The 17,304-nt window shown below is 37.0% G+C and overlaps 1 protein-coding gene across 1 annotated transcript; it reads right to left on the reverse strand.

Moving 5' to 3' along the window:
- Positions 1–193: 193 nt before the first annotated feature.
- On the reverse strand, positions 194–8,286 carry LOC108667207. The gene is made up of 4 exons (XM_018154201.2): positions 8,228–8,286; positions 4,933–5,068; positions 1,823–2,256; positions 194–1,649 (listed from the first exon to the last, which is right to left on the reverse strand). The coding sequence occupies exons 2-4, from the start codon at positions 4,937–4,939 to the stop codon at positions 1,410–1,412; spliced, it is 681 nt and encodes a 226-aa protein (XP_018009690.1). The 5' UTR covers positions 4,940–5,068; positions 8,228–8,286; the 3' UTR covers positions 194–1,409.
- Between the last annotated feature and the right edge of the window lie 9,018 nt (positions 8,287–17,304).

A 17,304-nucleotide genomic window follows, 5' to 3' on the forward strand; every position in this document is an offset into this window, starting at 1 on the left:
TTCTAAAAACCGTTCAGCATTTAATCCTAATATCAGCTGTGCACTGAAAGTTGGAACTCAACAGTCTCCTAGAACTTTTTCGCAATGCGTACATTGGGAATTCAAATTTAAAAACGAGTTCCTGAGACAAGATTGATGAGCAAATTAAAAAATTTAGACAGATCAGTGAATTGAAAGGGGGAAAAGAAACGCATTTGAAGAAAAATTATTCGAAGAATTCAACACAAGGAAACTACCAAAACATGAGCCTTCCAATTTCAAGTTCTCAAAAAAGTGCCAGGCTCTACAAGAGATGTTTGCTTCTGTCAAGCAAGCAAAATTATTCAAATTAAAACCACGAAATTTTAGCGAAAAAAAAAATTGCACCGATACACAGAAGCACCTCAAAATGAGGACTACTTCAACAGCACCATGTTAGAATTTGAAGTAACTACAGGTTTTATTTTAGTTATCAATTGTGAAGAACATATTTCAGAACATGAACATGAGCATCACTTGACTAGTAAAAGAGCCAAGATAGCACCAGTTCAACAACAGCAAGGTTTCAACGTTTCCTTCAGCGTCCGTTGAAGTATTAGCAAGTAATTTTTTTTGCAAAATGCCTTAAAGCAGCAGTATATATTAGCCTTGCTATAGTATCCCGGACTGTACCCCTGAATCACTCACAGATATCACTTCGAGGCGTGTGCTGCAATTTTTGCCTAGATCGAAATATTTTCAAACAGGAATGACGCTAATTTCACTAATTCTTTGCTTCTGCCATAACCCTCACCAACCCATGGGTGCTTTCCTCAACCTTCAGTAACAACATGTTCAAGGATGCATTATATAGGGGAGAAAATTGGTACAGTGTTAGGATGCATACTACCACATTGGGTTTTAAACACGTTCATTGTGCATACGTAGCATAATTAACAGTAAATGAAACGGTACGAGGCATGGTAAAACAGAAATCGAGTACGAGACATACTGTGACGTGTCACGTGGCTAGTACGCAGCACGCACGAATGGTAGGTACATTATGTGTGCTATTGGCTTCGGAACAACCCACGAAGCCTTTTCAATAGGCCATCAGTGTGATAACTAGTCTCAGTAAGCATTTGAAAGTTGTTCTGGCCGCCATTACTTTCCCGGTGTGCACGCACCTTGAAAGACCATACTGGTTTTCAGCGAGACCTGCATCAAAGAACAATTATCCGGCACATACAAATTTTATGCACAAATAACAAAACTTTGGGAGTGGTCAATGATCGCAACTGTCGTCATTAACCTCCTTGCAGTTTTCCATATGTAACAATAACGTAGATTGATTGCATACAACTTTCTGTTATACTGTTGTTCATGCTTCCGACGATTCCGATATCAGAATTCAAATTCAGAAAGACACCCATCATCATAAGAAAATCTGCCTAATCTGAATCACTTTCATTGTTGAGAATTTTTCTCTTCTTTGACTCTTTTTCGACTCCAGATGTTTGAGGATCCAGTATTTCTTCAGCCTTGGCTAAAATTTCTTGAGTTACTACTACTGCATCTATGTCAACTCTCTGTCGTTTTTTGTCATCAACCATAATTTTGGAAGTGAGGCTCTGACAGTCGCTGATAATCTTTTGCTGATCATCTTTCTCTTCGCTCCAAACCCAGCGACCCTTAAAAACAACGAAGATATTATGAATAATATATTTTAAAAATGGCTGTGGGGAGATACTGGATTAGCTAAAAAGCTTCTAGATTAATAAAAATAATTTTCTATCTTCAACACATCAATGAAAACAGGACAACTTTTACATAAACTTTTAAACGTGTTAAATTTTAGAACAACCTTTCTGGGCACTCCATTTCCATCCAATGGAGCAGGGGGTTGAAGCAGTTCTTGAGCATCTTCATTAGAAATTTTGGATGTCCCCACTTGTTCCTGTGAAGAATTTCTTCTCAAAAAGTCTTTCAACCATTCTGGAACTTCAGCTTCAGGACGAACGTTAGATTTCATTGTCATTTTCCCTGAAAAATTTCTAATCATAAAGTCTTTGAACCATTCCGGTGTAGGGCTCCAAATTGGATCTCTGTCTTCTGTTGATGTCGAAATTTCTCCCTTGTAAGAAGGGTTTGGAATCTTGTGAAACTTGGCATATGCCACCAACCACCCAAATACCTGCAAAGCCGTTTCTCCATGCCCAATGAACATTATGCCTCTGACGAAAGTCGCCAGCTTGGCCTCAATATTCTTTGATAATTCAGCTTCCATGCTGTTGGTTCCTGGATAAAAATAGCAAATTTATCTTTATTATCAAATTCTCTTGAAACAAGCATGCTAAAATGCTAGCAAGGATTAGAGGAATTGATAAAAAAATTCTAATTCATCTTGATATGCTGGAAATGATAGATGACTAAAACATCTCGATTTTGAGGGTAAATGCAAAAAAATATAACTCAGTACTCACTGCAGTGAGGGACAGAGTGCGCATTTTCTCATCAACAAAAACGTGAAGTCACGGACGGACAGACGGACGGACATGTCGAGCACAATAGGGAATTTTTTCCATTAATGAGAAAATGCGCTAAAAAGAGTGACTGATATAGCTCTACCTCATCCATTAGGTTTATCTTAGTTTCTTTTTTGAAACCTGGCACTAAAGATATGGCTGTTCAAGCATGTATAGATACCACCTACTACCACTTTTTGCATCAGGACATTACATGGACCTGTAATTTCATTCTTAGTGGGAGACTAGTAAGGCACTGCAACACTCTGTAAAAAGCGTTTGATTGAAATTTCATTTATATTTATTCAATGAATTCAGCTCAAAAGATGCCAAACTCTTTTCTACTGAAATGATAATTCAGTGTTATGTAGAATTTTGGTTTGAACAGAACTAGCTTGATACAGTTTTATTTTCAGGTCTAGAATTGGCATTTGGCTATTTTGGTGCTGAATGAAAAAGTGCAAGTGATTTTTCAAGCTTGCAAGCAAATTTAGTATATAATGACAAGCCGAATGCCAAAATTTCTAATTATACAGTGGGTGCAAAACGTATCAGACACAAAGAAAAAAACTTAATTTTATTAAAGCTTATTCAACAAAATAACAAAAGTAGGTATTCTAATGTCACAAGGAATTTAAAAGCAAATAAAATGCCAAGTAAATTCACCATATCGATACTGGAAATGTTTTCAATATCGATTTGGTGAATTTGCTTTGCTTTCCTTTGCTTTTAAATTCCTTGTGAACTTGCGACATAAGCTGACTGATAATATAAATACTATTCAAAAGTAAATTTACATGTGAAATGGAAATATCGTATCAAAGCAACAATATCTGCAAGAAAGAATTCCGCTCTCGGTCACCAAGAAAAATCCCTTTCTTTAAGGAAATTCACGTAAAGAACTGCCGGAACTTTACTAAAGAACAAGTGAGTAGACCTTCAAGCTTTTGGAATAAAATATTATGGTCAGATGAAAATAAAATATAGTTATTTGGTCAGAAGTGTCAGTCGTGTTTGGAGACAGAAGAACTCTGCGTTTCACCCAAAGAATACTATACAAACAGTGAAGTTCGGAGGTGGCAGCATAATGCTCTGGGGTTGTTTATTTCCTGCAGGGCCTGGAAAATTGGAAATCATAGAAGGAAGGATGAACTCTAAGAATAATCAGGGCATTTTTGAGATGTCTCGTGAAATCAGCCAAAAAATCACACCTTCCTCGAGGTTGGATGTTCCAACAAGACAATGACCCTAAGCATGCTCCAGGGCAACTTTTGCATGGTTTAAGGAGAGGGACATTGGAATGACCAAGCCAATCACCTGACTTTAATCCGATTGAAAATGACGCGGGAGTTGAAATTGAGGGTACAGGAGAGAGGTCCATGAAATCTTATGCAATCGAAAGAAATATCCAAGACAGAGTGGGCTAAAAGTCCTATTAGCATATGTGTTAATCTTGTGAACAAGTATTCCAATCGGTTAGAAGCAGTTTAGTTGCCAAAGGTCACTTTGTCTGTGACAAAGTATTGAGTAAATTTGTTTATTATGTGTTGGATAGTTTTCGAACCAAGACTTGCAAAATTGCAATTATCAACTCAACATTTAATGATATTGTTTTGATATGATATATATACTTCAAAGTAAATTTGCATTAGAATAGTGTTTATGTAATTTTGTTGAATAAGCTTTAATTAAATACTAATGCTTTTCCTTGGTGTCCAATTTTTTCTGCAGCCACTGTATATGCCGTCTACAACTAATTGTATAAACTGCAGTTACAATTCTTAGGAACATGTCGAGCACTCAATCAAAAATTGACATCAGAAGCACAAAAAAACTGCCAAAATCAAAGATTTCATCCTCTACAAAAACAAGAGAATCAAACGCCAGGTTATGAAAAATAGTTCCTTATAAAATGTGCCTGGAACATAAAATTAGTGTATAATTTGTTTTTCAATAGAATAAGGTTGCAAAATTATTCAATGCACAAGACAACACTGATTCAATAAATACCTTAAGATGCCTTCTCAAACAACACATATATACCAAAAAGAAAACACATGAGAAAGGCTCATAAGAGCATAACATGCATGACAGTGGGACTCTAGCTTTAATCTAGGACGACTCCATAGCAACAAATTAACTTCATAGTAATCAACTTTTAGTTTTGAGTTCTATCCATAATAATTATGGTCCAATAACCTTCATTCTACTCAAAAGTATAATCTCTATCACATACATTGTAATATTATAATCAAATGCCCATTTAAACTTCATTTTTAAACTTTGTAATCCCACCGATAGTCTAATTTGCATAAATAATAAAAAATTAAGGAAAATTGTGAACAAGTATTACTCTCTCTTGTCCATCCAACTAAACTTGCAATCAAGAACTTCTGCCCAATGATGCCAATGAATAAAAAACACATGTTTATATACATTAGTAGCTTACCTTCCATCTTCAGAACTTCCTCTCAGTTTGCTCACAGAATTTGAATGATATGACAACTAGTTTTGAATTACTTTGCTGCTTCTGTCAGTCAATTTATTAGTGTTAACTAACTGAACATATTTGGCTAAATTTACTTCTGAAAATGTCATTGTTTCTCAACATTTTACACACTATTCAAAAATTATACACATATATACACACTTAAAACATTATAAACTTTAAAAATTAATTTTTGACGAGGGTCATCCATTGAAAGTTATCCTATGAATGTATCCTATTTCCATTCAAAAATAGAGTAAATGCTCATGCAAATAACATCATAGCAATGCATAACATTATCCAAATGTCAGATGCCTGGTGGAAAGTGCCTAAATTATATACTATTCATTTATCTCATTTATAGGAAAAATGACCTAAATTATAAACAGATTGAAAGGGTTTTCTTTATCTTCTATCTTTAAAACTACAGCATGATATGGCAATTATGATGGAGGTTTAAACTGATGTTACACACAGTGTATACAGTATACCTATATACATATATTATTTCTTAACTAAAACAATTATTTAAAAAATTAAAGAAGTGCAATTTTCAAATCACGAACAAAGTACAAGAAATCTAAGGAATTAAAAAAAAAAATTACTAATATTATGGCATCAACTTGTCATTAGGAGACATTGGCTAGTTTTTTTATTTGCTATTCATGTGACAAGGTCTGAAACTGAAAGATAATGCCAGTTACCAGACAAATTACCCATAATACCCCAGTTAAATTAATCTTATAGCCCCAATCAAAGTATGTTTTAGGAAATAGCCCAGTAGTATTCAACTTGTATTTTACTAACCTGAAGAAAACATATTACTAATATATAATAATACCAACCTAAATAAATAACTAAATATAATTATCTTGCTCTATGAAAAACATTTTGCAAAATATGGCTCAAAACAAGTGAAAGTTGACCATTTATTGTCTCTGAAATGCCATGATATCTTGGTGGCAATTGGAAAACAATCATGGACTACAGCACTTCAAGATGAAGTTAGAAACATAGGTACCAATTGATATAGACAGCAGATATATACTGATCCATACAAAGTTCATTGCTTGGGATCAGGCTAGCAATTCTACATGCACAATCATTTAATGTCAAGATGGTTGATAGTGAACTGAAAAATATGCCAATATCTTGCATAAAAAGGGTGTCAGCAGTATACAACGGTTTGTATTCATCTCAAATTTTTGAATTGTGGAATAGAATCAAGATTGCAATCAACAAGTATCTGGCTTACTGTCAATGAATATTGGATTGGAAAACCCAACCTATATAATAAAATCTCAGCTCCAAAATTATATTTCGAGTGAATTTGAAATATTGTGCCTCATAACTAGCATATTTTTACTCATCTAAAATTTGAAATATGTTTTTCAAGCAGCTAACTTGTTCAACAAGTGGTGAAAGCCACAAAATTTCAGTAAAAGTACCAGTTTTTCTATCCATATTAGTGGTTCAAACATCTAAATTTGGATTTAAAATATGTGAAACTTGTTAATATCCAAGTCAAATTTATTTATAGGATAACAACATAATTCAAGTGGGACAGCACCAACCATATTCATTCCATATTTCAGATTACATGAAAGGACAAAAAATAATCAACTAATTGTTTCTCGCATTCAGTTGGCACTGAAAAGTTACAATAATTGAAATTCTGCATTTATTTCAAGGCTTGTTAACTTTTTCAATTAGATAATGACAAGTAAGGTTTTTCCTCGTCAATGTTGCACTTGACCAACGATACTTTTTACCCTTTAATGGAAAGCATAGATATAAGTAGAAATTTATATTACCAATTCCAGAACAAAAAGTAATAATAAGATGGAACAACTTGCACAATTTTTTAAATTGCATATTGGAGAACTGAATAACTTGAAAAACAATTTATAAAATTAGATAAAAAATGTACATTTCATTTAAGCATATTATAAAGGGTAAGTACATAATTTTTTAATAAGATTTTATAACACTGTCTTACATAGTTGGATAGATATTGCTACATCCATCTTTTTAAAAATGCAGAGAGAGCATTAATTTTGCTGTTCAAGTTAAAATTTGCATTAAAATGCTTCAATTATAATTGATGGCTTGGTAGAAGGTAATAGGTATTATGCAAGGAACAATGGTCAGATTTTTGATAATTGGCAGAGTGCCAGAGACATGATATTGATATCTTAGCCTCTTACAGGCTGGAATTCTATGATATTGCATAAAATGCATCATTTTTGTGAAGATGCATTCATGCATAATCATCTCCATTCTCCAGACTGTCATTGCTTGAGATGTCATCCACTCCAGAGTGAGTCCAGAACCCAGACAGTGATTTGTCAGTGGGATTGTGATGTCAACCACTCTTCCAGGTGTTTTTGCCAGGGACTAACGCCACAGCCTCACAGGTGAGGCAAACTCATTGCCTACTTTTGGAGTTTCTTTGGCAACATCCCACGGACCCAGTGGCGACCCACTATACCCAGTATCAGTATGAATTGGAGAATGAAAGAGAAGTAATTATTTAAAACAGGATTTTACATTACAAATCTTTCATTACAAAAACAAAGGCAGAAGACCCTGAGGTAAAATAGTTCAGGCTAACAATAAGGATTAAAGAACTTCTGCATGGGCATGAGTGCCCACCACTTGCAAGAACTGGTGTAAAGACAGTGTGTAATGAGATACCCTAAGCAAGAGGTGAGTAGGGCCGGTAGGGTATGTTTAGTAAAAATGAATTCAGTTAAAATATGGGTTGCAGTGCCAGCTGAAAGGCTTTCAGCTGGCACTTCAAAAGTTCAACTTGCAGAGTTCCCAACTTGATGCAGACATTTTGAAATCGAAGTTCTAACTTCCGAAGTTCTAATTGCAACTGGAGTATAATGAACAACTTAACAAGAGCAAGAACGGTAAGAAATTTATCCACGAAATTATAACGTTTGAAAGTTGCTCACGGACCTCACGGTACCCGGGCCGGTAGACCGGTAAGTAGGAATAACGTAGCAACTAAGAAGACTAACGAACCAGTAATGCGGGCCTGTGGCTAGGCTGTGAGTGTGAGCATCCAGACCGACCGCCATCATCATGATTCTTGAATATTATGTGGGCTGACTGGGCTCCACCAATCATCACGTCGTCACTATTTTCCACTTCACCCGCCGATGCAGCATACTGTAAAGCCGTTAACCAACGCGACATGTAGAAACCGTTGGCCAACGCGACATGGAGACAGAACTTAGGTACTTACTTGGTTTAGATACGGCGCATCACCGACGACGGTATTAGCCGCGGTCAGCGCCCGTGGAGACAGAGGAGAAAAGGAAGATTCTGGAATCTGGAGGCCATCAATGCCACATGAGATGCCACTTGCGGAAAACCCGCTATAGAATATATACTAATTTAAAAAAGCTACCGGCATAATTTAATGTGAAACATTTCACATTTAAATAATTTTAGTAATTAAATAATTTTACATTACTTTTAAGTAACGAGTAATTAATAAATTTTACAGTAACTCTAAAATGCAAGTTTCAATTTTAAAGGAAAATACAGAAAAATATCTTATATTACTCGAATATTTAATAAATTAGTAGTTCCTGAGGCCTCGCAGAAGTGGCGAGGTATATTGTACCTACTTTTAAGTCGCGTGACACAGCGCATTCAACTGAGCGTGGCAGCATTCCATAGTCCACATAGGTAATAGCTGGCCCTAAGCTCCATCGATAGATCCCCTTGCCTGTTTCCTGTACCTCTGCTGACCATCGGCGCACCCATTCCTGGTTGATGAGGGTTTTTATGGTACAGTTCCATCCTCAAAGCACACTTGAGACCTTGCTGTACGATTATTTGAATGTGCCATATTGGCTACTTTGTCTGCAACCTCATTCCCGTGGATACCACTGTGACCCCGTATCCAACAGAGCACCACCTTGTCAAGTCCTTTGATCAGCATCAACTTGTGGATCTTAAACACAAATGTGCGATGGGAGCGTCCAGATGTAGAGGTTAGAATATGCAGGGCAGTCCTTGAATCCGTCAAAATTAAAACAGGCTCTTCCTTCAGAAGTGTATCTTCAATGGCCAGCTGCATGGCCATGAGTATGGCAAACAGTTCAGCGACGAGTGCACCGTGTGCACTCGTCGGAGCAACCAGCCAGTTGCCAACTGAGTTGATGGTACAAAGAATCCAGCAGCAACTGACCCATCAACAGACTTTGAGCCGTCTGTGTATATTTGGAAGTGTTTTGGTAGCGCTTCCTCCAAAAGTCCGTGAAGCAGTTCTGAATGGATTGATCTGACATGTTATTTAAGAAATTGTCCTTGACATTGAGAAGAATACTTGAGGCAAGATCTACTTGAGGTGGGATTGGGCTTAACATGGGCGAAGCAGCACGTCGAGGGAGAGTAATACCCAGCTTGTGGAAGCTTTCACGGGCTCTGATGACAAAAGGTGTGTTGCTGTAGGTTCCCTGGTCAGTGAATCCCAAAATGTTTGGTACAGAGTCACCTGCAGGCATGTACAGATATCTGATGACTCATTTTATGAAAAGGTACAGGAAACGAAGTTCCAGGGGTGCAACAAAGCTTTCAACTTGTAGAGAAACTATTGGAGTGGTACGGCGGGCTCCTTGGATGTATCGAAGAGCAGAGTTTTGCATAGTTTCAAGTGCCTTCATCAAAGACTTGGAGATGTCCCAGGAAATTGTGGAGCCATACTCCATCTTGCTTCTGATAAAGGCGACATAAATTTTGCGCAACAATTGTCGAGATGCACCCCACTTCACAGAGCCGAGCGCTCGAAGCACCTGCACTCGTTTCAAACAGGCAGTGCGAGTTACCCTGATGTGCTCCCGGAATGTAAGGTGTGGAGAATCAAAGTAGATTCCCAGCACCTTTTGGCAGGCCACATACTGTATATTTCTATTGCAGACTTTGAGTGTGGTTGCAGGGGCAGTACGATGTGATGTAAATATCTGGTAGGTACACTTAGCTGGGTTAAGCAGAAACTGACAGCGATTGCACCATTCACTAATCTCATCGAGGCACTGCTGCATGCGATCTCGAGCCTCAGCCATTGATAGTCCATTTACAAATAATGTTATGTCATCTGCATACCCCACAAGCGTGACATGTGAAGAGCGTGGAAGGTCATGCAGCATCACGTTGAAGAGTGTTGGGGAGAGCACAGCCCCCTGTGGTACCCCTACTCTCATGGGTTGAGACATAGATTTTGAGTTTCCAACCCGTACCTGGACAGACCGGTTTTGAAAATAGCTGTACAGCCAAGCCAGCATCTGATCTCCCACTCCAATGCGGTGCAATTTAAAAAGTAGTCCATCAGGCCAAACACTGTCGAATGCTTCCTCTATGTCCAAATATACCACCAGGCAGTACTCATGACTAGTTCGGGCAGAGGTGATAACATTTTTCAGCAGGTGCAAAGCGTCAATAGAACTTTTGCCTTTACGAAAGCCAAGATGCAGGGAAGGTATCACATTTTTACTCTCCAGAGCATACTCCAGGCGACGCAAAACCATGCGCTCCAGGAGCTTACCCATGCAAGGTAGGAGAGTAATGGGACGGTATACAGTTGGCTGTTCCAGAGACTTCCCTGTTTTGGTATTGGGATAATAGTTCCCTGTTTCCATGCGTCTGGAACAAGCCCAGGAATCCAGCTGGTGTTTAGAAGAGAGAGTAACTCTCTCTTGCACAACAAAGTGGCCTTTTTTGAAGAAGATGTTCATTATTTAATCATGACCCGGGACTGTATTTTTAAGTGTTTTCAGAGCCAATGAAAGTTCATTTTCTGTAAATGGTACACAGTTATAAAATTTTAGGCTTGATATGGCTTTGATGACTTCTGAAACTGCAGCTTCACCAGTGAAATTTCAAAATAGAAGCGGACAAATGAGTCTCAATCAAGTAGATGTACATTCAGGATAGCCTTTGAAGTGCTACTAAACATGAACTAATGGGATTTTTCGGCATGCCTTATACATGTAACCTCACTCTAACAGGGATGAGCAGAGGAAGTGCAGCTATAAAAATCTAACGCATTACTGGAGCGAAAAAGACTGCGCGTGCTACTGCTTTCCCGACGACAACTGCAGCACCGGTCAACGATACGACCACAATCTCTGCAGGTGAGACCAGAAGGACTCACGTCGCGGGAATGATAACTACATCTCTAGGTGAGAGGAAGTAGGATCAGGTCTTCAGAACAGATCGCTGGTAGTTTTGCCACGACAGAAAAGCTGAACACAACATCTGCAAGTTAGACGATGAAGGGTACAGTCTACCTGACAGTAGATCACTCTTGCAGGTGAGACTGAGAGAATAGAACTATTTACGACAGTTGATCCCACCTGTAGAACGGCTTATAGGTAGGACTAACTGCGGGACCTGGTGGTTCCAGAAGACCTCTGAGGAATGATCTCATTTGATGCATTCATAATTAGCAATTCAAGTTCTGATACAACCACTATAAATTCCAATTCATGGACAGAATTTCACTTAAACAATGCTGTTTTCTAGCATGCGTTCGAAACATAAATTCGATAGTTAGTAGAGAAGAGTGCCACAGACCACTTGTGAGGGGTAAGGTACTCTTAGAATACATTCATATTCTGCTCTCACAAATTTGTAGGTAATGGCTGGTTAGAAGTAAAGCAACACGTTTTGTGAGAAAGAATGCTAAACTCGAGTTGAATTGGAGCTATTTATTTGTTCGCGTTCATTAGTTAAATAATTTTTTGGCCTCTTAGCCATGAAGTGCGAAGATTTAAGAAGACGATGATCTAATTTCTATGATTTACAGTGATTTATCTTTTTAGACTTATTCAAACATATTACATCTAAAACTTCAGGAAGCAAACATGGTTTTCAAAAAAAGTCGATAGGACACATTGATTTTTGTTTGAGTTTTCCTCCGCCGAAATCTGTATTTGTGTCACATATGACATATCTGTTGTAAACCTTGACGGAATCACTCTTAATTATTTCTTGTTACAGATGCACGCATGTGAACTTTGCGGCTCGATTACGACTCTCTGAACTCCCATCGTTCGCTACCGGTGAGTCAAACCAGAGCAGATTTTCAACAGCGATAATTAACAACAGATTAAATGTTGTCGATAACAACAGATTAAATAAATCGACAGGTGATTAAGGAATTATTCTAACCATAGTTATCAAACTAAAAAATTATAGATTCCATACATGTTTACAAAGCTAACTCGGATACGATTCGCATCTATGACTTAGAATAACAAAGGTTTAAATGACAGCATACAATCGTAACTTGGCTCGTGAGACTTGACGTGTCATGAACACGTGGAAAATACATACTCAGAGGACCCAACCTCAAGTTAATCAACTCAGTTCGTCTATTAACAAACATTGGTAGTATTGCATTGAGTGCTTATAAACTTTTGATATTAATTTAAATTTACAAATTTTAATTTAAATATTTAAGTCCATAATACAGCCAAATAAAGTTAACTAAAATTCCCAGGTCTGGACCGCAGGCCTGCCACTCGAGTGCCCATCACGTTCGGAGGGTGAAGCGCGACGCTCGTTCACTTCCCTGCGGATTTGTTTTGTTCTGACCAACTTACAGATATAAGCAAATTATTTTCAATCAACAGCGCTTGTAGCCTTCTATGAGACCTGAATTGCAACATTATTTTCTATAATTAAATTCTGAAGTTAAACACACTCGTGACAAACGAGTACTTTCTGGGCATCGATATTTTAAAAATTTAGTACCTAAATATTGCAATGACTTTAGAGTGACGTATCAGTAAGCAAAATTTTTATCGTTTTATCTATGAATAAGGAAAGCGGTCGGCCGTTAGTGTCGTTCAAAGCAGCTGGACACATGGCTTCTATTATTATCCCAGCCGCAAGCAAAATAATGTTAATTGGAAGAATCATTTCTAACTGCGCTGACTCACCAATTATAAGATATATATACTCATTGCGATAAAGGACTCATTAAAAACTACCATATCAAAATTCTAAATTATAAATCTCACATTGTCTTTAACAATTTCCAATAACAGCCGTTGATTTTGCATGGACGGTCATCGTAAAACTAAAATTTGGTCAATATAGAGTTTTTTATTATTATAGACAAAAGATTTATATCATGTTGACGTTTGCAGACGACTTGCAATAAGTAAGAAATAACTCGACGGTGAGCTCGCAACATTAAGAATATTGCCGTTAATTTTAACGTGAATTACACAGCCTTTCGTCAACAAACGTTATACGAAGTTGGATTATTTTGTATGCAAATGGTAGCGTTAAACTTAGGAATATAAAATTTTTATGAAACCTATGTATTTTTATATCATTTTAGCTTTGATACTCCTTCAGTTATCATGTTATCGAGAGGAACAATGTACAATATTCATTTAATATAGGTTGTAAATAAATGACGCTTTGCAGAAACACGGCTACTTCAATCATCCCTAATGATTATCTTCGATTTTCACGAGTTGAAATTGCGTATAGTGGATAATTAAAATATTCCCAGATCCGATAAAAATCTTGATAAAGGTGAAGTTGGAGGTCAAATCTAACCGATGAGAAAATCTCGACGATTTGAAGTCCTATTTTATATTTTGCGACTTCGTTTGAATTATTGGTATGAAACATTTTTAAAATTATAAGAGTGCTAAAGTGCTCCTGAAAAAGAAGTGAAATTAATAAAGAGAGAAAAAAATTGCCGCTCTTTTTCCCGTTTATTGTCTTTCAAATAACGTAAGGAAGAAAATATTGTGGAAATTTTGCATTGCGATAACTACGCCACCGTTAATTTGTGATGAAATATCCGTGTTTTGTTTTCAAATGTGACTGATGGCGATTAATAAGATTCTAATCAAATTTAAGAATACTCGTATTATGTATTAGATGTTTGTGATTGTGATTAATAATGTATGTTAGATACTGCTGATGGCTGTCTACTTTTGTCATATTTTAATTTTTTAATTAAAAATTACTTCTATCAAAACGTCAATGTGGATTCGCTGTACCTGGTTCGTTGTTCCCCACCCCAACCGTAGAGCCAGCAATGTATTTTTATTGAAGGAATAAAGTCATTTTCGCTCCAGAAGTAGAGTCATCATCCAGTCAGGATTTCTTACTTTTCCGTACACCTTTTCTGTCGTGTTAGTAGAAACGGTGCTGTTTCTGTTCCCTCCCAATAATTTCTTTCATCAATTACACAGTTGATCATTTTCATTGCCGTCAAGTCGCCATGAGATGATAACGTATCGTTTTTTTAACCTCAAGCCAGTTGGCCATTCGAGAAAATTTATACTATTGCTTTGAACATTAATCATTTGAGAAAAATGCACTCCAAATGAATTTTTATTCATTTGCTCGCATATGAAATTTCATTCAACGAAAAAATGGATGAATATATTTAAATCTTGTCATTTTTTTGTTGAGACTAGTAGCTCTACATCGATTCTAACGAAAATTTGATGACAACGGAACAACTTCTTGCGTCGTGCGAAATATTGTAATATGTTAATCAATATTGTTTAAGATGCACGAATAAACACAATTATTCTACAAAACAACATGAGGCAAAATTTAAATCTATCATGTAAATTAAGCAAACTTTTTACGGTGTACGAGTAAGTTCCAAACTAAGTCATACTGCCTAAATATTGACTCACTTTCTGCACGTAGCACGTGCAGAAAGAATGCACGTGCATTCTGGGTCAGAATGACATGCACATTGGCGAGAAGTGCATCGCTATTTATACAAAGTTTGCTCATTTGTCTGGGTGTCTACCACGTACCAATTAAACGCGGTCTTCCTCGCCAAATGAGAGTAGATAACGATTTTTACATTATAATTCAATGTATAAGAACCTTGCTGAAAATTGTCATTGTGTGTATGTGGTTTTTGATGAGGCCTTAAGCATCGACGCTTGACCATCGGTGCTTATTGGAATGAAATTCAGATTTTCAATTGATAGCTGAATGGACGAAATGGCTTACTTCACTATCCACACAAATGTAACTTCGGCGAGAACTGGGGCCATACTTTCAAAACTGGTTAAGTGAACTTAAATACTTACGCTCTATTTTCTTGTCTATGATTGGTGGATTTTACTTGAAAGGCCGTCAATGATTGGCTGATGAACTTACGATCTCGTAACTTTTTTTGAGAGTATTGGCCCAGATTGGTATGTAATAGTGGGGCTACAAGGAATAACAGACTTGGCATTTAAAGAATGTGAACTACAATTTAACCTAAAGATTTAAGTCAGACATTCACATGCTGTTAGATAGTCCGTAATGAAGACAGTAAAAATATACACAGAAGTTTAATTTTGTTGGTTATTAAATATCAAAATAAAAATTTAACTTTATCTCAAAAGATGAACCGATGAGATTAAATCAAGTGGTCAATATGTAATTTTCACATTTTCTTTCGATCACGACTCACCAATTCGTTTATATAAACTGTCACAAGTTTTTAAATCAAAATTATTGCACAATTAAATTGGTCTACGTAAAAAATTTGTATTTTGTCGCATTAATATAACATCGAAACAAAATGAAGAAATAAAATCACTGCGAATACCGTTCTTGAACTAAAACAAGAAGTCTCGCCGCCCGAACACTGACAAATTTCGTTGCGTATAATAATATAATAATAATACTGAAACTCGTGAGCACATGCCACGCATTTGTGAAAGATTTAAGAATACAACTATCAACTTTGGAACATAAATTGGTAATACGACAAGTGTTAGTCATTAGAGAAAATACGCTTACTACGTAATAAAATTATATACACCTGTCGATCACTGTTATTCATAAAAAACTTCACAACGCATCGTCCTTAGGCACTTTAGGTACTTTAGAACGTAAAACTGCCTTCGACGTTTATATCCACCAAGTTTTGAACCCAAAAAAAGAGAACAAGATACGCGGTAAACTTCCAAACTAAATAGCCAAATCTTAATTACTGGCGAAATTCTAGACGAAACATTTTTAAAAAGGTGTAATATTAATAATGTCATAGATCTCGAGGCGGGGCAGATGGCGATGGAGCTGCTGGTTGGAGGGTAAACTACTCTATGCGCCTCGGAGTCCGGGGCGAAGCCCTTAAAGTAAAGATCCTCAAGCTTCATTTGCTCGGGGTCGATTTCTTCCGTGTGTTTAGGAGTGTCGATACCTGCACATCATGGATTACAATAATTGCATCATGTAATAGAGATCAAGTTTGAAATCACAGCATCAGTTTTATGTGTATCTGGTGCTGAACCTTCACTTAGTTTCTTATTTTACAAATGCGTTTGAGTAACCACAAACTTTAAGTAAATTTAGACCAACTTTTTACACTTTATAATATATTAGTAAATTATTGAAAAGTAAAAATTAGAACTTTATGAACATGAGTTAATAACTGCAGGCTCTAGTTAATGACTACTCATACTTTCAGTCACTTAAAGACTAGCATGCTTTCCGCACCACGCTAACGCACGTATATCACAATTATTATTTATCAACCCATCAAATAATTTCTTCTTTTACAAATCACAATTCTATTCAATTGCGCTGTAAGTTTTGATTTTATGCTCATTATTAACAATGCTATCGTTGCTTAGTATAAATAAAAGTAATGGATTAATATACCTCGTCCGTCGGCGTGATGTGGCGAGTCTGCGGGCGGCAGGGAGTGGGAGGGCGCGCAAGTTTGTCGAGCTGCTCGTCGTGACTGTCGATGAAAGTAGTCTGGAACAATGCCTTTGCTTCAACTCTAATGATTCAAGGTGAACAAAGCGGAGCTGCTTGAGTTCAATTATATTACATAATTTTCTGGCGGTAAACATAATTTTGGGTTTGCAATACAGTAACGACTCGATGGATTGTACCCATGGTTCAAACATGGATTGTACCGAAGCTGCTCCACCGCGACAGTGGCTCAACGGTTGTGCCAGAGGAGCGGGACAAACTTCCCTTACAGAGTGTATTGATAATAAATACTCACATTCCAAATTTCAAGCAGATTCCTTCAGTATGGAAGGAGTTATGAGTGATTCGGTTGAGCGAAAAGCTAGGTTGAGTGTGTGAATCAGCAGACGAGTTCGTAGGCAGGTTCGGAGTATGAAAGAAATTATGGTTTTGCTACGCATACAGCGCCGCGCTATATAGCGACACTCTGCACAGTGCAAATTCAGCGCCGTGCTGATATCCAGCGCGTTTAGGGCGCGATAGAATGAGGCAGTGCAGTGTCGTGTATTGCATGAAGTTGTATGCAGCAGTGCAGTGTCGTGTATTGCATGAAGTTGTATG

The sequence above is a fragment of the Hyalella azteca genome, unplaced genomic scaffold (assembly GCF_000764305.2).
Source record: "Hyalella azteca isolate HAZT.00-mixed unplaced genomic scaffold, Hazt_2.0.2 contig17731, whole genome shotgun sequence".
In the NCBI taxonomy this organism is placed as follows: Eukaryota; Metazoa; Arthropoda; class Malacostraca; order Amphipoda; family Hyalellidae; genus Hyalella; species Hyalella azteca.

What these genes read in the sequence shown, in the direction of transcription:
- LOC108667207 (XM_018154201.2), bottom strand. An exon ending in GAAATGGAGTGCCCAGAAAG is followed by an intron (nt 1,650 to 1,822) that starts GTTGTTCTAAAA and finishes GTTGTTTTTAAG; the next exon opens with GGTCGCTGGGTTTGGAGCGA.